Below are 23,565 nucleotides of genomic sequence, written 5' to 3'. Positions count from 1 at the left end.
CCCCTCCAGAGCCTCCAGAAGGAAGGCAGCCCTGCCAGCACCTTCATCTCAGCCCTGTGAAACCCTTGTTTACCTGAATGAGAACTGCAAAATAATAATGCATGATGCCTAAGCCACTTTGTGGCAATTTGTTACAGCAGCCACAGAAAATACAACAAACAAGATGCCTAGGATAGCACATTTATACAAGCCCCCACGTGCAGGGTGAGGCCATCTGTTTCAGTACCCCACTATGATAGTGCATTTTATGAGTCAGCTGGGCTACTCATGTACTCAAGTACTCAGATACTTGATCAAACATTATTCTTAGTATTTCTGTGAGGGTATTTTTGGATGAGATTAACATTTAAATTGGGAGACTGATTGAACCAGATTGTCCTAACATGGGGGTGGACCTCATCTAGTCAATCGAAGATCTGAATGGAACAAAAAGGCTGGACCTCCACCAAGTAAAAGAGAATTCCTCCTGCCTGCTTGTATAAAGAATTGTGATTAGAATTACATTTAAAACTGCCTATTAACTTGTGTATTATTTGTCTTTCTGGTTTTACGTTTTGAGTCTTAAGACAATCATTTTAAAATAAATTTTTTTTTAGTTGAAGTCTCACTCTGTTGTCCAGGCTGGAGTGCAGTGGCACACTCATGCCACCACAACCTCCACCTGCTGGGCTTAGGTGATCCTTCCACTTCAGCCTTCCAAGTAGCTGGAACTACAGGCATGTGCTACACGCCTGGCTTATTTTTTGACTTATAGTAGGGACGAAGTCTCACCAAGTTGCCCAGGATGGTCTTGAACCCCTGGGCTCAGGCAATCCTCACCTTGGCCTCCCAAAGTGCTGGGAGTACAGGCTGAGCCACCGCACCCAGCTAAAATAACTTAATTTAATGAATAGAAACATTGGCTTTTCCCTGCCTTTGGCTCAACTTCAGCTCTCCCTGGGTTTGAGCCTAACTTTGAACTGGAACCATACCATGAGCTCTCCTGGGTCTCAGCTTACTGACTCCCCCAGCAGACCTCCAGACTTGTCAGCCTCTACAAATGTGTGAGCAAACTCCTCATAATAAATCTATATTACATATATAATACATGCATATTATATACACACACATCCTATTGGCTGTTTCTCTGGAGCACCTTAACATGCCCACAGTAGGCTGTTTCATGGTTCACCTTTTGCACTAGGAGAACTTCTAAGGTTTCTATGGGCCTCTCTTGCTGAGGGGCCAGTCAGAACGGGGAGGTTAGTGGGATGAACTACAGCCCCCACCACAGCAGTTGCTCTCAGGTCTCAACTGGTCCTCATCCTCTCCCTCCCCCACTGCCCATTCTAACTTCTTTCATCTTGGTGGGTCTTGGTGGCTTAATTGATGTCGTAGCCCAAAACCTTCATTCTTGAGCAGGTCTAGCCAATAAACATGAAAAGAATTATGTTTAACAGTGCCTATTAATTTGCGTATTAGTTGTTTTGGGCTTTTAGTGTTAAGCAAACATTTTAAAATAACTTTTAATATAATGTAAATAAGATAGTACAGATGAAGAAAGTCAACTAAGGTAGGTCCTAATTCAACACAGCTCCAATGACATCCTCTTTTTGAGACATAGCATTCTCTCTCTTGCTAATTAGGAAATACCATTAGTTAAGACCTCAATGTCCTCAGTTTTGTATCCCCTACAGAAGCAATGACCAATCAATAATACCTCCTGCCCTCATAGAATCAAATACCAGGTTGCACCCAAATCACTACTTATTTATGTAAATAAATAATGAAACAAACTGTTTGAGAAAGGGCTTTGCTTGGCAAAACAAATGAGAATCTGTATTTAAGCTTTGTCAAAATACAAGCTTTCCTTGTCCACACAAGAAAAATAAATAAAAGCATAAACTCAATTCAATAAATCTTTATTGTGCTCCCAGGGGTGCATGAATTTAGAATATATAATTTACATAGGTAGAAAAGTTACTTTAATAAGCTTCCATTGTTTCAAAAAAAGAAAAACCAAATTTCAACTTCTCTATGTATTTCAAGTGAATCATTTACTGTGAGTGAGGCTCAGTTTGATGTTACCACAAGTATCAGAAGAAAAAAGAAAAGTATAAATATTTTCCCTTTTACCAAAAAAAGGGTTTGGTGCCAGAATAAACTAGTCTGTTGGTTTAAAATAGTTATCAAAAAGGCTAGAGGATCTGGAAGACAAAGATGTACTTGGAAGCACCATCTTCTGAGGGCTCATTCCCAAGACAACAGCAAAATCCCGAAAAAATTAACTGGCTCAAAAATTACACTGAGAGATCAAGAGTGGAGTTAGTCACAGCTTGGGAAAAAAATTCAAGAACAGATGACACTGACTGTAGCGAGAAGAGTCATTCCGAGGTTTCCCTGGAGTTGAGTCATTCCAAGTTAACTGGAGGGGCTATAAGCTCATGCCCCTTTGAACAGAGTGGTTTTAAATAAAAAATTCTCCAGTGCACCCACTGTGATTTCAAGTATAATTCTGGTACTTGTACCGAGCAAAACAGAAGAAAAAGCAGCAAGGAGAAAGTGTCAAGTATGTCGGACATAGTGATTTGGCAGCCCTAGAATTCCCAGTTTACATCTTTGTCATCAGGAAAGTCACATTCCAGCTCAGTCCACGGTGACACAGGTGGCTGGGACACTGAGGGTCTATTGTAAGCAGGAGGCAGCAGGGCAAGTATCGAATCCTGGCTTTCTTCCTTCAACTGTCAAAGAAACTCAGAGTGAGGTTGCTGGCACATGCATTCAATATGCCAGTGTTGCCAGCAATAAATAACTTGTAAAGCAATCATAGTACATGTGCTTAAAATGGGTTTTATGCCTTTGATTCTGGTCATCTGAAAACAGGAAGAGTCAAATAAATGAATTTTTATCAGAATTATTTGGCCCTTTCATCATTTCTAGCCAACATAAAAAAAGTCCCTAAATTAATCAAAATATACACTGATTATATGATAATAATCTAGTTTGGTTTTAACTCGTTTTGTTTTGCACAATGGAAATATCTTAGTCTTAATTAAACTACCAAAAAAGTTTCTTTGTTTTTAACTTTATTGTACAAGAAAGTTATTAAGAATCTTGGTAACCATAGTATCCTATCAAGCCAACAAAATGAATCGACTTTCTAATAGTATTTAAAAACGTCTAGACAACAGACGAGAGATCGGCTCACCTGTTTGAAGAAAACATGGGACAATAAACTGCTTGCAGATGGCCTGAAATTGTTTTAAAAAGTTATATTAAAAAAAAAAGAAGCTTATATTAGAATATAGATTTTAGGTGTGTAAATAGATTAGAAATTAGGTTTAGAGCTATAACACTCAATGCTAAAAAATTATAAAGAAAAAGAATATATGTAAGAAGCCCAATTTCAGCTCCAACCTTGACTAATGGGAAGAATGAACTCTAGACACATCCTTTAATTCATCCATACTCAACATTTACTAGACACATGCTATTCATCATGGAACTAAGCCAGGTGCTGAGGGGCTGAAAAAGATACGTCTGAGATGCATACCTTGTTCCAGCATAGTAAAGTTAATATATAGTTACCTATGACAATAATTTATATTCGTATAATGGCAGTACCTTATATTTTTATACTGCTGGGAAGTTACTAAAATGTCTTAACATAAATATGGTAATTAACGTCCAGAAAGAATCACTGATTTTTATAAATTGGCTAGAAATGGCACAGCCAAGCCTGGGTTTTGAATCCAGCATCCTTCCCATCTGTTTATTGCCTCTGCTTATTCTTCATATTGATATTTTCTAGATTTGACTATAATTCTTTTATCAAAATATTTATAAAAGGATTTGAGTATCACAGGAAGGCTAATATCACAAAGCATCTATAAATCTGAAACATATATGTCTTGTGCTATTTGGAAGAGATCAGTATTACCTTTTCTCAGGATCTTGTTGCAAGCAGAGCTGTACCAAGCTAAGGAAGGCAGGAGAGTAGGTCCTTGAGGACGGCGTGTGTAATCGGTCACTGTTCACTATGTGAGCTCCACTGGAGACAAGGACGCTTTCTCCAATCCCAGAGTCTACACCTGATCGAGAGTTTTTCATTCTGGATTCTGACTGAGGGAAAACACCAACATCCAATGGGCTATAAGGGGGACCTTTTAGTTTCTGTAACAGCATCTAAAAGAAAGAGAAATGCTCTTCAATCCATTACAGGAAAATATGAAGACTCTACAGCAAACATGTTTAACAGAAATTACCCAGCATTTCATAAGAAAAGTAAGCAGCTCAAGGATTTTAGTAACACTGACCTGCGTCCTATGCATGTCCTGGAAAGGTACCTGCCCACTGGCTAATTCACAAGCTGTGATTCCAACACTGTAAATATCCGACTTCACATTATACCCATGTAAATCCTGCAGAACACAATTAATTTGAGGTCCTTTAGTGCAAACAACTTAACCAAAAGTTACACACATAAGCTCTCTTGATAAAGGATGGTAAACAATAATGGAAAAAAGCCAATAAGCAAGAAATCAAGATACCCCTAATATATGGTATATAATTCAAAATTCTTAACATAATTTTGACAAGAAAGAGAAAAGTCTTGCATTAGGTCACTGACCAATCCCAAATATAAGTACACAACTGTCCTGTAGTCAGACTCAGAAGACACTTGGGACACAGACAACCCAATGCCACGGTCACACCTGACCTGTCTCAGTAGTTCTGGGCTCAGCCACGGCTGCACAGATGTGCTGAACTGTGGGAAATCGTACACAGCTCTCTGTCTCTGTCCATGCTTAATCAAACTATGCAGATGGGACAGGCCAGAGAGGGTCACTAGGCCATCACCAGAAATGAGGATATGGCTGGCTTTAATATTCCTAGAACAAAAAGAAACAATCCTAAGTGCTAGGAAACTAGCCAAGGAAGAAAGAACACAAATCTGGTTAGAACAAATCCATGTGTTCTCTTGGAAATGCAACACCCCCTTTTAGACAGCAGTATACACTGCTAAGCACATGGGAAAGGTTCAGGGAATCAAGGACCTTGTTCAGCTATTCAACATAGCTCTGGAACAAGGAAAAATAGAGCTGAAGGCTATATGTTTGGAACTGATGTTTTTTTCAAACAAGGAATAGTATCAAACTACTAATTTCACGATTTTAGAACGCTGTTGCAAAACACCTAAGGAGAAGCTAAAAAAACCTCAAATAATACTTGAAGCATAGGTTATAATTTAAAGTTAAATGCAATACTACCCAATAAAAGCTTCTCATGGTATAGCATCATTTCCAAAGATAAGTCTTACATAATAATTTTTAAAAATTGTTAGATTACAAAGAACCTTGTTTTTTCATCCAAAACACTGAATTTGGAAACCAACAGTAAGGAGGATGGCCAAAAGTCTGGTAACATATAATAAAACGTCGACTAAGTAGAATACAGTGCGTGGGAAATCCTCAATTAACCAGGATTCCACTGAGAAACAACAAATACTAAGAAAAAGAGCTTTAAGGAGATTGAAACAAACAGTGAGAAAGTAAGTTTATTTAAACGTGACTTAATTAATTAATTTTTAGTCATTCAGTCCATGATTTTTGCATCTAGAGTTTGGTAACAAGTGATAATCTCACGGTGCTGTAAAATATATAAGCGATCAAAGAAACGCTAAATTACAATTTGTACATGATATAAATATATGCTGAAAGCACATAAAGAATCTCCTTATTTACTAAAAAAAAAAAAAAAATCCAACCAGCTACCTTGGGTCCCATTTCCTACAGCTTGTCCTGGAACACACAGGTTCTTACATCCCTTGTTAGACAGAGACTCTGAGCTCCGTGAGGGTGGGCATCCCACCCTACACCAGGCATGGTGCTTAACACAGAGGACACAGTGTGAATGTTTTTGATCCACTGCATCAACAGCCCCTCCCGCCTCACAGTTCACTCACGAGTTTCCTGTCCCTCTCCTCTTCTCTCACTCAATGGCTCCTCCTGAAAGCTCCCTAAAAGATTTTTTCCATTACAATTTTCTCATTTTGTAAAATACAATTCAGTAAATACCTATGAATACAGCCATTTTGGTGCAGATAGTTCAAACCTCTCACTGCTCCAAAGAGAATGTTTCTAATTAAAGCTTCACTCATTCCTTCAGGAAAGTAGGTCTTCAAGAGTTGACTTGCTGAACCTGAAAGAAACCCCTGAGATCTTAGATGAACACTGCAAGTGATTCTGCTTCCAGCTGTGCTTTCATACTCTTTTCAACCATTTGCCACCCCCATATTTGTTGCTTTTTGGAGTCTAACCACTTCCCCACGCAAAGGTGATTTTCCATCAAGAATCTTTAAAGATTTTTTTCTTCTGACACTTTAGAGATCAGAAAAGAGAATGAACAATTTTCAGTATTATTAAAATACAACTGTGTATCCGTGTGTGTGTGTGTGTATGTATATAATTTTTTTTGAGTTGAGGTCTCACTCAGTCACTCAAGCTGGAGTGCAGTGGCATGATTACAGCTCACTGTAGCCTTGACCTCCTGGGCTTGGCAAGCTTTCCATCTCAGCCTCCTGAGTAGCTGGGACTACAGATGTACACCACCATGCCTGGCTAATTTTTTTGTAGAGACAGGGTCTCATTATGTTACCCAGGCTGGTTTCGAACTCCTGGGCTCAAGCAATCCTCTGGCCACAGCCTCCCAAAGTGCTGAGATTATAAGCATGAGCCATCAGGCCCAGCCTTTTTAAAATTCAGAAGTAATTTATAAAAATTGTCCTAAAAATCAAAGCACCGGAGTCAATTCACTTACTTACTCAACACATGTATTGAACACTACTTTGTCTGGTACCATGTGAGCACCTGAAGACCCAAAATGAAAAATATATAAATGATCCTGGCCCTTAAGAAGCACAAATTCAGGGCCGAGCTTGGTGGCTCAGCCTGTAATCTCAGCACTTTGGGAGGCTGAGGCGAGTGGACTGTCTGAGCCTGCGGGTTCAAGACCAGCCTGGGCAACTTGGCGAGACCGCGTCTCTACAATAAACCAAAAATTAGCCAGGCGCGGTAGCATGCGCCTATAGCTCCGGCTACTTGGAAGGCTGAGGCAGAAGGATCGCTGGAGCCCAGCAGGTCGATGCGGGGGTGGCCATGAGTGTGCCACTGCACTCCAGCCTGAGCAACAAAGTGAGACTCCAACTAAAAAAAAAAAAAAGAAGCACAAGTCCAGGGAGGGAGATGTGTGCACACAGATGTTTACAACACCGTGAAGTAAGTTTATAATGCCATGTAACAGGGACAGGCACAGGGTGCTCAGATGGAAAAACGACCTCCTCCTGCAAGATAACAGTAGTTCCTCCTGGGAGAGAAGAAGGTCCCTGAAGGGAGTCAGCTTGTGCAGAAGTGTGGAATTCCTGGGGAAGCAGTGCAGTTCACTGTCATCATGCCCATTCTACCTTTTCTGGAGACTGCAACTCATATGTACCAGATGGAGAAATATCTCATGAAATCTAGAATAAGTCATTAGATTTATACATTAAAAGTTGTAAATTATAAATCTAAGATCGTCCTCATCTTTATAATGATCACATCCAGGCAAAATGATAGGTTGTTTCATTTATAATTTGTTTTCTTACCATAGGCCATAAATGGAGAAATGACCCACAGCCAGCTGCCAACAGTGAAAACTGTCCAGTGAGTTGTAATATTGGGATGTCGGAAGAAGTGGGATAGAATCACTGCTTTCTAGGATGAACACACAAGACCAAGACATTTAAAAACAATCTTTTTTTTCCTCACAATGACAACAGCAGTGGATGCAGCTAATACACAAGAGAGCTTGTTAATTTTAAGTGCCGTTCTTAGAGCTTTCACCTGTTTAAATCTCACAACCACCCCATGAAGCCTGGGATATTATGATTCCCATTTTACAGAAGACGACACTTAGAAATAAGTTGGCAAACCTATCCAAAGGCATGTCACGAATAAAAAGTGGAAGGAATGTGAATTTAGACAGTCCAACTCCAGAGGTCATAATCATAGTAATTATATGATGTTCTTATTACAGAAACATTTAAAGACATCTGAAAATGTGAAAACACGATGCTTTCTAACACAACCTCAGGAAGAATCACTGTTAACATTTTGGTATAGTTGCTCCCAGTAATTTTTTCTGTGTGATATACATGTGCATATATAAATATCTTAAAAATTAGAACAATATCAAAACAAAACTTTCCCCCCTTGATATAAAAAATGATCAGTGACAATCAAAATGGTATTACAATACACCTAAAATGCAATGCAGTCAACATTAATCAATTCAGAAGTTAATTTTGCTGAACTTGATGAAAAGGAAACTGTTTGCCTTGGCTTCTATTTCCCTGTGTGATTCTTGGTGCATGGACTGACCTGACCAGGGTGTTGTCAATCTCCAGACTGGTATTTGCAACATGATAATCATTTGAAGGAAGTAAGAACAGTTAACAAAGTGTGAATATATTTTTTCTTTCACATACTGGGTCTGGCTTCCAAGTATTCTTTCCAATCCTATTAACTGTAAGTTAATTACAAGAAAGAAACCCACCTCTCCCTCACAGGAAGAACTATTCATGTGGGGAAAATTCTTTACCGATGTAATCGCCTCAAATAGACATTACATTAAATACAATCATCCCTCGGTGTCAGTGGGAGATGAGTTCCAGGATTCCCCAAGGACACCAAAACAATGGATGCTCGAGTCCATGACATAAACTGGCACAGTGTTTGCATATAACCTGCACACACCTGGATACTTTAAATCCTCTCTAGATGACTTGCAATACCTAGTACCCTGTGAATGCTATGTAACTAGTCGTGTTACTATATTGTTTATTTCTATTATGTTTATTGTTGTATCATTACTTATTATTCATCTAAAATATTTTCTAAGCACAGTTGGCTGAACCTGCAGATGTGGAGCCACGGATACAGAGATCCATCACTACCTTCAACTTATTACCTGCAAAGCTTTCAGCCGTTCTTCATCGCAGTTCTCCAGATTTGTAACCTTTATCGTCACCAGTGTTCCTGTGGGAGTATGACGGGCAAGATGGACAGAAGTCAAGTTGTCAAATCCTCTCCCTATAATCAGACATAAAACTCAGGTCAGAAACCAAAGGAGGAAAGCGTGAACAGCTGGCACCAAAATGGGAAACTTCTTCAAAAAATACTGTTAAGAAAACGAGAGGGCAAGCTACTGACTGAAAGCATTACCAATACTTATCAAGCAATTCTTAAAAAATAGGCTGAAGATTAAATTGGAAATCCACAAAATAAAACATGAGAATAACATATGAAAAGGAGCTCAAGACAGAGAAGCAAATGATAGCAATGGGACACCATACACTATTACAGTAATTAAGACTGTGCCTTAGTAAACAAATTGCGATATAATACAACAATGGAGTGCCATTCAGCAATTACCTGCCCACTCCTGGGCCCTGGCAACCACTGATCTGATTTCTGTCATCTAAATAGTATCAAGAAGAGAGTCTTTCGTATCTGGCTTCCTTCCCTCAGCACCTGCCTCTGAGATTCACCACTTCATCTCAGGAGTAGAGTTCCTTTCTGTTGCCCAGTAATGAACTGTCGTATGGATACACTGTACTACAACTCATTGACGTATTCATAAGGCTGATGGATATTTGGGTTACTTTCAGTTCTTGATAATGGTAAGTAAACTGCTTTTAAGCAGACATTTATCTTCATTTCTCTTTGGCAAATACGTGAGAGTGGGATTGCTGGGTCATGTGGTGAATGCAAGTGTAACCTTAGAAGTTGCCAACTTGTTTTCCAAAGTGTCTGAACCATTTTGCATCCTGCCAACGTGTGAGAGCTGCAGCTGCTTGGCATTCACTAGCATTTGGTCTTGGTGGTTTTTTAAATGTGAAACACCTACTCTAGGGTGGCACCTATTCATAGGCACCTAATGAATGTTAGTTCCCTCCCTCTCGCCACAGTCACCAAATTCTGTCAGTTTTATCTTTGAAATGAAGGTCATCTCAATTCATCTCCTCCTTCCCAGTGTCAGCATCACTGCCTCAGTTCAAGTCCTGTCCTCTCTCTGTGGATATGCACAGTGCCCTGCCTGCCTCCGCATGCTGTACGTTCTCAGCAGGGACACACAGCACAGCTGCTGAGGAGCCTGCTTCAAAATGCCAGGCCCCAGGAATTCGGACCCAGGAGCTGTGATGTCACTGCTGCTTTCTAAAAGGGTAATGAGCATGATCTCTCGGGTTGTGCGTCACTGATCTGTCATGTCTTCCAGACCACTGCCAGAGTTGGTCTAAATTTGGCATTTTAACAGGGGGGTCCTACAGTACAGCAGCTGAGAGCTTAGACCCAGAGCCAGAAACACCTGGTTTCAAATCACGAGCTCTGTGACTGCTCAGAGCCTCAGTATTCTCATCTGCACAATGGGAGTGGCCAAGGGTCAGAGGAAAAAAATGCCTATCAAATGTTCAGCATGGAGCCTTTTCGATGCTATTATTACCATTATCTCTATTTCACAATGTCTCTCTAGCATAAAGGCAACAAATTCCAAACTTCTGCCGTAAATCCTTTGAGTGTTAAGGCAGGAAAGGGTGAACTTTTACTATCCTCTGTGAAGCCCCTCACAGTGTTTCACCCCACTACTCACCCCTGTTCACACCTGTAGCCTCTTCCCAATGTCAACAGGTTTTACCCTTTCAGGACTGGCACCGTCAGAACCTCCTTGCTAGTTTGGAGAAATTTGCCATGATGTGCTATTTTACAAAAGGTCAGATCCTTACTGTCCCTTAGTCCCCTTGATTCTAGCATGTGACCAAAGCATGGCCAATTGGAGGATGGAAAGAGGAACAGACAGAAGCAGAGGTGGCCAGAATTCACCTCACGGGTTCCACTGTGGTGGTGGGAGCACCCTACCAGGCAGCGCCCCAACACGGCTGCTCCTGGCCTACAGTCCTGGTCCCACCACTTGGCTTCTCTTGGTTTCTTCCAAGCCTATTTCTCCAGCCAACAGTTCTAGTGAGGTAGCAACACTGCTCAACAATTCTTTTTGCTGAAATTAGCCAGAGTTGTTTTCTGTTGTTTGCAACAAAACCACGGCTAAAATATCTAGCACGCTTTCCCTCCTTCTTCAGGGTTCAGCCCCTTGTCCATCTTTCTTGACTCTTAGAGGTGGCTGGCTGCTCCATCTTCTCTGCTCCCATAATACCTGGCACACACCTCTACTGCTGCACCCCTCTAGTGAACACAACAAAGCTACCTTGTGTGTTCATCTTCCCAAAGATGCCATGAACCCCTCACATGTTCTGTGTTGCTTTGTATCCCTAGCCCTAATATAGTCACTGGTTTGTAGTGTTTATGAGAGGTCTCTGAATATGCAAAGTGAATGGTTCACATATAGAAAGCTATAAACAATCACCCATCCTGTTCCACACTTAAAAGGTTTCTATTACAAATGGGAATTCAGGGTCTTTTTTTGGTTTTTGAGTCAGGGTCTCACTCTGTCACCCAGACTAGAGTGTAGTGACACAATCATGGCTCACCATAGCCTCGACCTCCCGGGTTGATGATCCCTCTTTCTCAGCCTCCCAAGTAGCTAGGACTACAGGTATATGCCACCATGCCTGGCTAATTTTAAAATTTTTCTGTAGAAACAAGGTTTTGCTATGTTGCCCAGGCCGGTCTCAAACTCCTGGGCTCAAGTAATCCTCCCACCTTTGCCTCCCAAAATAATCCCCTCGGCTGGAATTACAGGTGTGAGCTACTGTGCCCAGCTTAGGTAAATTTTTAAATTAAAAAACAGTTTAGTTAAAGGACTGTGAATGAAAAGATTTACATTTAGATTAATGTCTTTCTCCTCTAAATGTACTTGTGGAAAATTATAGACAATAATCTTGAAAAAAATCTGGGTCAATATTATTTTAAGATAGACATAAAATGAATTGAATCCATTTGACTGACACAATGAGTGTCAAGTTTTATGCTGTAGGTGACTACAAAAAAGGTTTGCCTGCACAATAATATTTTTGTCATCAACATCATTTCTAGCAATGAAGGGTCAATTGTGTGAAATCCAGGATTATTACCTATTTCCACTTGGAGCTCATAGTGAGAGACGGAGGTGGAACATATCACTTCATTGGCTCTGGTGGATGGAGGTGACCAGGAATAAGTGGGCTCATCCACCTGCATTTTTTTAAAAGATGAAAACAAAACAGGGATAAAACTCCTCCAACATAAAATGCTGAGTAGTTTCCAACACATAGGTGTTCTCTAGGAAGGCACTGCAGGGGGCTTATGAGACTGCTTTCAGATCCAAAAGGAATTTACCCACTGCTTATTGATGTTACTAGAAAGCCATCAGCTTATAAAGGGGGAGAGGGAGGAAAAGCTGGCTTATAGATGGTAAGAACGCCTTCCAACATCATCCAGAAACACACTTAGGAGACACTAAGAAGGGCTGTTAACTCTTTGGGGCATCTGGGAAGAGCATCATGGGAAGGCTGCAGGGGCCCACACGGGACTCACGCTTATGCTCTTGCCTCAGATGGCTGCAGCTACACCTACATCCCATTCGAGGCCCACACTCTGCTCCTGGAAGTGTTAACAGTCGGAACAGTTTCCATACTGCAGCCCACTAAAACTATTGATGAAGGTGTTTTACAAGATGAAATGAATCAGAAGGGAGGTCAGAAAGAGAAGGAAACCTGAGGAGGTGGGAGGACAGGGTACAACAGAGCTCCTGAGAGAACGATGTGAGTCTCGTGGGGTGTGTGGAGGGGGTCTCGGGCTTGTACCCAAATATGGCGGCAATGAGATAGCATGCATGCCTGAGAAGGAGGAGGCCCACACCCCCAGCTTCCAGTCTCCCCAAAGAAGCTAACACTCTAGGACACTCAAGAGCCTTTATAAGCACCAGCAGGTAGCAGGAATCGCCTTAAGCCTCCAAGGTGGGGGGGGTGTGTCATTACCACGTGCTTGATCTTTTTAATCAGAAGAAAGAGATGGAGTTGGAAAGAGTGACAGAAGGATTCTATATTCCCTAACCTTTTAAGAGAGCGAAGGAAAATAATTATAAGCCATGGCTACAGATGAATAGAGGTGAATATTGTTCAAGAGGAACAAGAAGAATGTAAAGAAATTCTACCACACAATTGGAGATAATCCCAATGAGATGAGAATCCAAGGAAATCAATTTAATTTATTTAGAACGGGTAGTCTTCAGATAAACTCAGATAAAGAACCCACATAAGAGACAGAAAGAGCATATCACAATTTTTTTAAAATTTCAAAGTGATACTGGCCTGTATGCCTATCAGGAAGGCTTCAGCCATAATGGCTTAGGCTGACAGTTTACTCTGAAAAGAGCATCACATACCAGGTGATGGGCTGAAGTCAGAGCTCAACAGCCCCTATCTTCTATCTATTCCATTAGGGAAAGAGTCTGCTTTAAACCAGAGGAGACGATGATGTTGTTAAGTATTCAAAACTCCAAACAGGTTGTTTTAAACATGTTCAAATTTCCAGGTTAGGAAAATTGCATTGAGGTTATGAAGTGTACAAATGTGGCAGAATTCAGATGAGAAACCAGAAAGGAAACAGTCAAACACTGACCCAATTTTCGAACAGGGAGACGATAACAAAGGGACAAGCTTGATGCTGCTGCCCAATGAAGCCTGGGATCTGATTATCAGGCAGATGAACTGTGGGCACTTGAGAAAGCGACATGGCGATCACAGGAAGGCAACACAGGCTTGTTAAGGTAAGGCACCCAAACCAACCTCATTTCTCCTTGTCACTTGATATCTGGTTAGAGAATTAGAAAGCACAAATTCTGGCAGCATTCTTGTCCTTGTTCTATTAAACTTAATACGTCCTGAAAATGCAGGAGGCCTGCTTTTAAAAAACTGTTATGGACTATGCATTGCTAGGCACAGCTTATCCCTCAAAGAACACAGCAGGACTCACATCATCTTGAGCAACTAAGAAGGGGCCTGGGTCAGTGCAGTTTTACAGGGATAAATGCAAAATCTCACACTTAAGTTAAAAACAATCAGTGACCTAAATACAAAATTGAGGATACCAGGTTTATGACCTTGATGCTTCAGTCAACAGTATGGACAGGAAGGGTTAAGTCAAAGCACAATATCGAGTTGCATTTACAGAAGCCAAGTAAGCAGCCGGAGAAGACAGGCAGCTCATGGTATTCTGAAACGATGAGTCAGTATCTGGCACACCACGGAAAATCAAGACACCACCACCTAAGAGGGATACTGCAAAATGGAGAGGCCAGCCAGGCTGGCAAAGCTTCTGGCAACACTGAAGGAACTGAAAATGCTTGATCTGGAAAGGAAAATATTAAGACTATATAGTTGCCATTTTTGTGTAAATAAAAGACAAATGTAGAAAGGTAAATACAATTCTGTTTGGAGAATAGAGCTGAGAACAGAGAGAAGCTACAAAATGCAGATTTCAGTTCTGGTGAATTTGCAGGAACTGGTGCCATGAGGCCAGATGGCTCCTATGGACAGTACCTGAGGCCCAAGGAGGTCCAGCCAAGAACTGGAAGTGAATAGTTAGCAAACAGAAAGCTAGAAAGAGACTTGATGCCCACAAATGTCTTCTTACAGCAAAATAAAGTACTGCAGTATGAATTTTAAGTACTTTTACAGCTGACATCAGTTTTCCATTATAAATTAAACTGTTTCTATTTTTTTTTTTTTTTTTAGAACAGGGTCTTGCTCTGTTGCCCAAGCCAGTGTTTAGTGGTGCAATCACAGCTCAGTGTAGCCTTAAATACCTGGGCTCAAGCAATCCTTCCGCCTCAGCCTCCCAAGTAGCTGGGATTACAGGGGTGTGCCACCACTCCTGGCTAATTTTTTTTATTTTTGTAGAGACAGGTGTCTCACTATGTTGCCCAGGCTGGCCTCAAACTCCTGGCCTCAAGGGATCCTCCTGTCTTAGCCTCTGAAAGCACTGGTATTACAGGCGTGAGCCACTGTACCTGGCTAACCTGCTTCTACTTAAAATCTTGTTTCCCATGGAACTTGATCTAAGGAGAGAGCAGTTGATGATGCAGCGGAAGGGCATTAGTTCCCCTGACACTGGCAGAATGGGCTATAAGTCAGCCTAATGTGCTTGCTTGATGTGGATTTGATGCTGAAGCATGGATCCACTCTAGGTCTGCTGACTGAATCCAGCTCCTGAGAGGCTGGGAAAACACTCCACAGCATGATTCAATAACCAGGTCAGTGAGCAGCACTCTGAGGTGTTTTCAGAGAGATCCCGCCAGATTTTTACTTGTGGTAAAACCAAGCTTTCTGGATCATTACTTTCTAGGATGGAGCATGCTTATCTATCTATCTATCTATTTATTTATTTACGAGTGGGAGTCTCACTCTTGTCGCCCAGGCTGGAGTGCAGTGGCATGCTCTCAGCCACTTGCAGCCTCGACCTGCTGGGTTCAGGTAATCCTTCCATTTCAGCCTTCCAAGTAGCTGGAACTACAGATGTGCGCCACCATACCCAGCTAGTTTTTGTGATTTATTGTAGAGACCGCAGCCTCGACCTGCTGGGCTCAGGCAATTCTTCCAACTCAACCTTCCAAGTAGCTGGAACTACAGATGCACACCACCATGCCCAGCTAGTTTTTGTGATTTACTGTAGAGACGAGGTCTCCCCAAATTGCCTAGGCTGGTGTCAAACCCCTGGGCTCAGGCAATCCTCTTGCCTCAGCCTCCCAAAGTGCTAGGATTACAGGCTGAGCCATCGCGCCTGGCCCATTTATTTTTTATCATTATTATTTTTTATTTTGAGTCAGGGTCTCACTCTGTCGCCCAGGTTGGAGCGCAGTGGCACGATCACAGCTCATCACAGCCTCGACCTCCTGGGCTCAGGTGATCCTTCTGCCTAAGCCTCCCGAGCAGCTGGGATTACGGGTGTGTACCCAGGTATTGATGAAACACTTTTACTTAAATTTCTACAGTTAAATCTCAGAGATATTGCAGAGAATACTCCCTTCATGGGCTGGAAACTGGATGAGGTGGCCTTTCATGAATCATTGCAATGCTAAAGCTGCATTACTTTTAAAAGCAACATCTCAATTCAAACCATCATAGCCTTTCATTTGCAAAAGTTAATGAGAGAAAATGGGTTTTCTACAGATAGAGGGGATTCCAAAGTTATAGGAGACACAAGTCTCTTGGAAAACCAGACTGTCCTTCAAACCTAGTGTTTTAACATAAAATGCAATCCTGTCTACAGAGCTCAGGCCCACGGAGAGCTAAAGGTGCCCAAACCAAAGGCAATGGATGGCGCTTTTAAGCAAGACTCTGGGAGAGCCCAGAAAGGTTTTTCTAGTTATCAGGCACCAGTTTCCAGCTGGTGTCAGTTTTCATTACACGACTTCTCCAAAGTGTTTCTCCTCAAGAGACTCCAGAAAGATGATGCTTTACTTTTCCCGCTCAAGATTTTAGTCTAACTCCACTAACAGGGAGAGATGCAAGATTTAGCTGTTTAAAATAAAAAATGGCTCCAACCTAGAGGCTTGGAGGATTTAAGAGACACCTGTGGAAGTTTCCTGAATTCTAGGCCTCTCTCTCTCTCTCTCTCTCTCTCTCTCTCTAGCATGGAGACAACAGTCACTTTACTGTCCATCTCACTACCTCAACCTGAAGGTCATTACCTGAATTAAAACTCAGGCTGGATACTACAACCTTATATAAATGAGCAGGTAACAAAAGTCTTCAGAGTATTAGCAAATAACAAGAAGCTGCATGACAAAAATAAGACAGCAGAAGACAAGACTGGGTTAAATTATAAAAAGGATTAACTGCAATTACCTTATTTTGTAGCAAATAAGGAATCTGCAAGGCAGTTCTGTTACGTAGGAAAAAACTGCAGTATACAGTAAAGATTAAGGGGAGAAAAAGATGCCAGAGAAATACCAAGCACGTTCCTTTAAATATTATTTAATATAGCAGGCATGCCCAGGGGAGATGAAGCAAGACAGGGTGCCTACTGTCATAGGGAGTCAGGTTACAGTCAGGGAGACATACACGTCAGTCACCATGAGTCAGTACAGTAAAACCATTTTATTCCAGGTCATAAGGGAGCACAACAGGCTAAAAGGCACGAGCGGAAAGGCTTCACAGATGAGGAAGAATTTCAGAGGGAGAAAAGAAAGAAGGGTATTTCAAGCAGAGAGAAGAGCATGTGTTCAGACTCAGTAACAAGAAATGAAACTCAAAACTTAGACATATTCTATGCCATGAAGAGCCTCTGTATCATGCTAGGAAGTTCAGACTTTATCCCACAGACTTAGGAAGCCAGTGGCAGTTTTAAAACTGGAGTGACCCACACAGCCTGTGTTGGCAGTGGTACTGAATGCTGATGTGAGTGGTGAGAGGAAGCTGTGTGTCCAGGAGACCAGGAGCCACAAGTCCACCTGCAGCAGGCCAGTTGAGGGATGTGAGACAAGAGTGGCAGCTGTGCTCGTGGGACACAGAGGATGGGCTCCAGGGCACTTGAGGGGCAGATTCACAAAACCTGGTGTATAATGAATATGGGGACAAAGGCAGCATGAGGATAGCTCCAAAGTTTCCAGTGAGGATGACATCTTAGATGGGCCTTCATAGGCTGAAGCAGGAAATGCAATGGGTTGGTGAGGTTTGAGAGAAGATTAAGGTTTTACTCAAACTGAGGAGAGATACCTTTGAACAATCCTATCAGAGATATTCTATAGACACTTCTGGAGTCCAAGAAAAGGTCTGGCTTAAAGGTAAAAATGTGAGAAGCATCAGTTCTGCTAATGCCAGGGTCCCTTCAGGAAACCTGAAGTTGCTTCAGACAGCCTGAAACCTGAGCAACTAAGACCATAGGAATAGGTGCAACCAATAGGGAGAGATGGCTTAGGAAGAGGAGAATAGGCCAATTAGAGACTCTTGGAGAGTAGCAGGAGGAAAAATAAGCATAAGAAAACACTAAAGAAAAAGACATCTGGAGAGCCGAGAGTGATCATCTTCTTACCAAGTACTGGTGGACACTGGTGTCAGACTGTGCTTCAGGTCTGAGGGATTCAACTTGTGTTCTTGAAGTGCAAAAACAATCCTAGAAGTTAGAAATGCATTAAGTAAGTGAAAACTGAGTCACAGGGCAAACAGAGGTGGTGTGTAGACACAAAACTCCATGACTGGAGTGGGGGCAGAAAGCAGGGCAGCATGCAGGACCTGGGATTAAAGCCAGGATCCGTCCCACGGTAGCACTCAGTGTGGGAGAGAAGGGAGCAGGTGCTGGGCATGCAGAAGACACGCTTTGCATCAGTCAGAATTCCGTTGGTGCTACCGCTGATCCGTGCCCTCTCTTATTATTGAGGTCTTCATATCAACTCATTTTAACTGTTGGTGTTAATCTTTAACATTTTCACCACCTTTGAGGCTTTTTCTGAATATTTAGCTAAAGATTATTCCGCTATATTCATTATGACAATTTTTATTTTGATGCTCAGGTATTTTTCTTAAGTGTAGGAACCATGTTTAACCACAAACAAACCATATATTGAGTGTATTTTCAACAAAATTCCAACTAAAAGCAAATTAAAATAGACTCACTTTGATCATCACAATTTACATTTTCCTTAATATCAATTAACTCATGGTTCTACTATCACTGCCAGTAAAGCAGCACAACACCCACATGTGATTTATCACATTGTCAATTAGTGGGGTGAAGCTGATCTTACGCTGCTAGGAAGAAAGGGTATGTCAAAAGAAAAGTATAAATACATTGTATAAACACTTTGATAATAAGTTTCAACCATCTCACGAACATTCATTTTTATATGGACATTAAGCACAATATCAAAAGAATCTCTTAATATATCTATCCATGTCTACTTAACACTCTATAATGAGTTACTTGAAAATAATCAAATTTTCTTTCTTTTAAAATATGCCAGAATTTCTCACTAATAATTTTCCCAGTTAGCCTATATTACTGATTATTTTAGGTTGACTTCCTACAGTCTGTATGCTTTATCAATCTATAGCAGTCATTTGGTATATATTCCTGCTGTTTTAAGTAAAACTCACCCTGGAGAACAGAAGTAACTCGGTCAAGATAGTTATATAACCAATTCCTTTACAAAGTGTTTATTGGTTTTTAGGGTGAATAACATCTTTCATAGAGTTTCTGAAGATATTTATTACTGTTGTTCATATTGAAAACAATCACCGGTTAGGTCATTTATATATTGTTTGAAATGTATATATTTTTGCAACATTTACTCTGAATTTTTACAATTATTAATACCATTGTGCAAAAAAAAAGAATTAACATAGCAGTCCTAAAACTGCTATCCTTAGAAAAGGCCTGTTTATAAGGTTGATCCCTGGCTGCTATCTGAGAACTTGGATTTGGGGAGGGTTTTCATCATTCTCTGACAAGAATGGCTCTCTGTGCCTCGACTGCAAATAATGTAGTTTACACTGAACAACTGTTTTTTTTTTTTCCTGGAAGACTAGAATTTTGTTAGCTGCTAGTAGACGTAACAAATCCCCAAGAAAAGTCTTGAGTCTGAGTTTCTAATGAGCTTCCCTGATAGGCAACATTGCACATACTATCTGGCCTTTACAGAGAAAGTTTGCTGATTCCTGCTTTAGAGAATGAGAAATTCACCCGAATGCATTGTCTAGATATATAAAGCTCCCCTTTCAAGTGGTAAAGCTTTTTTACAAAGTTTTTCCATAAAACTCCCTATACAGTCTTCTAGGTTCATAGTTCTGCCACTTAGCCTTATCCCTCGTAGCAACTGATGGGGTAGATTGGCAGACAGGAGCCTGAGACGGGCTCCAATTCTTTGCAGTCTTGGGCAAAGTCAATACGAGGATACAACACGATGATACAACCTGCCCTGTCAATCTCCCCTAATGTTAAAGAATGAAAGAAATATATGAAAGTATTTGTAAACTACAAATCATCACACAAACAAACCTGCCACGTTTTAAAAGATCCCTGTCTTAATACACAAATTATCTACCCAAATATTATACTGTATACAAGACAGAATGAAAGCCCTCAAGCCACTTTATTAATCTAAAGTCGATACCATGGATTTAATATAAAGAGAAAACCAGCTAGCATCTATATCTCCTATTACACACTGAGTCAAATGATTTTTGTCTAATTGTTAAATCAAAGGACTTATTTTTAAGATGATTTTGCTTGCCTTAAGTCAGAAGAAGGACATTTATAAAAGGAATTTTTTAAGGATTTAAAGAAGGCATAGTTAAATAAGTGGGAGTGGCATATCTAAGTACAACATATTTATGAGAAAAAGCAGGTATGGGACAAAGGATTAGAGTTATGAGGATATTCTTTGAAGTGCAGGGGAAGCTGTTTTTGAAAGAAACAAAAACTCAATGAGAATTTAATTCACTTCTCAAGTCCAGAAGTCATTCAGGTCAAAACAACATCTCAGAGTATAAGAATATGCCACCAGAACATGCCTTCTGTCGTGGCTCTGATTTTCTCATGGCAGGAAATCTAATGTTGACAGAAACTTACCAAAAGAGACATTGAATCGCTTTAGTTCACAGAAAGTGACAAAAATCCATCTATTCCAAAGAAGATTTTTGTTTATCTTCCTTTCAAAACGCAGAAATACTCTACTATAAAAAAACAAAAGCAAGATAATTTAGAAACACATAAAAGTTCATTGAAGAACTACTTGCCATAAACCCACCCGATATTTAAGAAAACTATTCCTTACACAAGCACTAGAGACATTCCTGAAAAGTGTCTTTGAAGAGTATTTATTTTTACTGACCACTATTTGGAATCTACCATCACAACAGAAAAGCAGAGTAAAAATGAAGGGAGGGTCTTACTATTCCCAAGGACTCATTATACTTCTCTCTCTCCTTCCCTATCTTTTCTGTGCTGGTTTTTAAAAGAACCCCAAGCAAATGTGAAAGCAATATAGAAAGTCAAATTTGGATCCACTTTTGGTATAAATGGTGTCACTTATAAATAAAACCCAAGAATTTTCAATGGTTCCACTTATAAGTAAACTCTGAAAATTTCAAAAGCTTTCTTTTGGATTAACTAGCTACTACGTCATCTGGGCTCCCTGACCACAAATATAGAAAGAATCAGGATAGACTAGAAATTAATATTTTTTTGTTTCCATATCTTAGAAAAAAGATTTTTTTTTACTTTTGATATGAAAATAACATTTTTTGTAGGTTAGTTTTATGATTCTTATCTCTCAATTCTATTCTTTAAATCTGTTGACAGATATCAAAGATATGCAGATTCTAATGCAAATAATTCTTGTCCACTTTTACTAACAGAGTATTAATCTCAGTCGTATGAGAAGATTCTGTAACAGAGTCAGAGGTTTTAAGTAGTAAGTTCTTCAGCTACAATAGCACCATCAATGATTTCCAGGCCTTTACGACAGAACTGGCACTGCACTAAGCTTGCCAGTGCAGGCTATTCCCTTACACCTAACCAATATTCTCTCTTTCATCTAAGTTGTGCTTCATTCTTTCATTTTAATGAAGTCCCCGAATGTGATCAAGCCATCTACAAATATTTTAGCAAAATGAGAAAAGGAAGATTTTGTAAGCCATAAATATCATACAGCAATATCCAATTTGATTGCTAAGGAAAAAAGTGAATTTATTTAGGATGTTCACTACAAACCAAAGGTAGAGAATGGAAGGAAGAAGCTGAAAGGTTAGGATTATTCTGTCACTTGTCATTTGTCACCGTAACTTCAGGAACAGCAGTCCGCTTTGCTGAAAAAGGGGAGAGGCAATGCCTGCCTGGTCTGCCTTCTAGGGTGACTGAGATCAATCCACCCATGTCTGAAAGTCCTCATAACTAGCAAACCTTGTATCAGTTTGAAAGCTTGCAGGATGCTTAAATACACTGCTGGCAGTGCAAAATGGTAAGTTTCATTTGGAAAGCAAGTTGTCAATGTTTCCATAACCATGAAAATATTCATACCTCTTGACCCAATACAATTCTCACTGGTAATCTATTCTAAGGAGATATCCAAGTGAGTGAAGAAACTACACCCACAAAGAAATTCAGCACACTTCATTCTGCAAGTGTTTAATGATTGGCGATCATGGGCCAGACACTGGGTTGGGAGCTGGGGACCCTCCCTGACCACTTGTAGCTGACTTTCCTACAAGCAGCAAGGTTATGGAGGTCATGATTAACTGAATTTTCTGGTTATCATGGTTTTGTATCCTGTTTTTTCTCTTAACATCAGCAAGTTGTTACTGACTTTTTTGTCATAACAAAACAGTTTGAAACTACATTGCATTATCTATTTATCAGAAGAACTCAGAAAAAAGCTGATACAGTTTATGAGAATTGTTAGTATTAATTGTTAGTTCCTATGGTTTAATCCCAGAGATTTTTTTACTTAGATACACCGGACTATTAAGAGATGATTTTACAAGACAGTTTGAGGTCAAGGCAGCAGCTGCAGCCAGCGTGGGGTTGTGGGTGGGAGACTTGCTGTCAATTCTCTCCTGCATGCTCTTTCACTAGATATGAATAAAAGTCCTTTCTTTAGAAAATAATACTGCTAAATGTATGATTAAGTACATCAGTATAGTCCCTTGCACTTGTATCTAAAAAGCTAATTAAAAGCTTTACAAATCATCTGGATTTGTTCCATAATAGAATGTTTCATCCAAAGGCTTTAATCTGAAAAATTAACACTTTCTGTAGAAACCAAAGGGCACCATCTAGTTACAGAACACAAGTCTTGAGTCAATTTCGGCACACAACAGAGGCCACTGTTCCAGGGCATGTAAAAACAACCCAATTTAACTCTCTTTGTTGAGCTTTACAAAATGACTAATTTCCAAAACGATCTTGGGAACCCATAAAATCTTAACAAAGATCACAGCGACGCACAGCTCGGTAGACTTTTCCAAAGTACGGTGACTCAGGCTTCCCAGCAAATATTTCCTGAGTGCCTACTGTGCGAGGTGGGCGCAGGGTCACAAACCCTGATCAGGAAAAAGGCTACTTGACACAACAAACCCAGGAAGGGAAAACACAACGTTCAACTTCAAGACCGAGGACGGGAAGACGCTTGAGCATTTCGTCCTGTTTGTAAAAGGCTCCCTCCTGGTCCTGCTTGGGGGCCACTTGGCAGCGAACTCGCAGACAGTGGCAGCTGCAGCGGGACCCGCGGGGATCTTCAGTGGAAAACACGCCAGGCAGGCGAGCGGGGCCAAAGGTGAGCTAGCGCCGCGGGGAAGGAAGGCACCTGGCGTGGCCACCGCGGCAGGCGCCACCTGGGGCCCCGCCGAGCTTGAGCTCCCGGTACTCCTGCCCGGGCTCCACGGGCTCGAGGGGTCCCGGGCCGTGCGCGGACCGAGCAGCACCCCTCGCGTCCCCCCACCCCGGCCCCTCTTGTCTCCCGGTGGCCCGCCTCCCTTCATTACCCTCGTGGCGACTGCGATCGGCCACTCTCTCCAAGCTCCCGGAGGCGCGGGGCCGAAGCCCGGGAATCCCGGCCCCG

The 23,565-nt window shown here is 41.0% G+C and overlaps 2 protein-coding genes across 2 annotated transcripts in view; one reads left to right on the top strand and one right to left on the bottom strand.

Moving 5' to 3' along the window:
- Positions 1-1,885: 1,885 nt before the first annotated feature.
- Positions 1,886-20,680, bottom strand: STRADB (STE20-related kinase adaptor beta). Its single transcript, XM_008070791.1, has 11 exons — positions 20,577-20,680; positions 18,042-18,122; positions 12,101-12,200; positions 8,986-9,107; positions 7,622-7,730; positions 6,057-6,180; positions 4,700-4,871; positions 4,296-4,400; positions 3,920-4,164; positions 3,188-3,230; positions 1,886-2,720 (listed from the first exon to the last, which is right to left on the bottom strand). The coding sequence occupies exons 1-11, from the start codon at positions 20,586-20,588 to the stop codon at positions 2,577-2,579; spliced, it is 1,257 nt and encodes a 418-aa protein (XP_008068982.1). The 5' UTR covers positions 20,589-20,680; the 3' UTR covers positions 1,886-2,576.
- Positions 20,681-23,228: 2,548 nt separating this feature from the next.
- TRAK2 (trafficking kinesin protein 2) overlaps positions 23,229-23,565 on the top strand; it is a 62,279-nt gene continuing 61,942 nt past the window's right edge. The window contains exon 1 of the mRNA XM_008070789.1: positions 23,229-23,280. The gene's annotated coding sequence lies outside the window, so the exon portion shown is untranslated. The remainder of the gene's footprint in view (positions 23,281-23,565) is intronic.

Source organism: Carlito syrichta, unplaced genomic scaffold (genome assembly GCF_000164805.1).
Source record: "Carlito syrichta isolate Samal-C Ts95f unplaced genomic scaffold, Tarsius_syrichta-2.0.1 Scaffold314013, whole genome shotgun sequence".
In the NCBI taxonomy this organism is placed as follows: domain Eukaryota; kingdom Metazoa; phylum Chordata; class Mammalia; order Primates; family Tarsiidae; genus Carlito; species Carlito syrichta.
The sequence above is the reverse complement of the archived record's forward strand: the minus strand, read 5'-3'. Positions and strand labels throughout refer to the sequence as shown.

Coding starts and splice junctions, on each gene's coding strand:
- STRADB (XM_008070791.1), bottom strand. Junction 4,165..4,295: donor AGGACATGCATAGGACGCAG/GTCAGTGTTACT, acceptor TCTTTCTTTTAG/ATGCTGTTACAGAAACTAAA. Junction 3,231..3,919: donor CAACAAGATCCTGAGAAAAG/GTAATACTGATC, acceptor AAACAATTTCAG/GCCATCTGCAAGCAGTTTAT.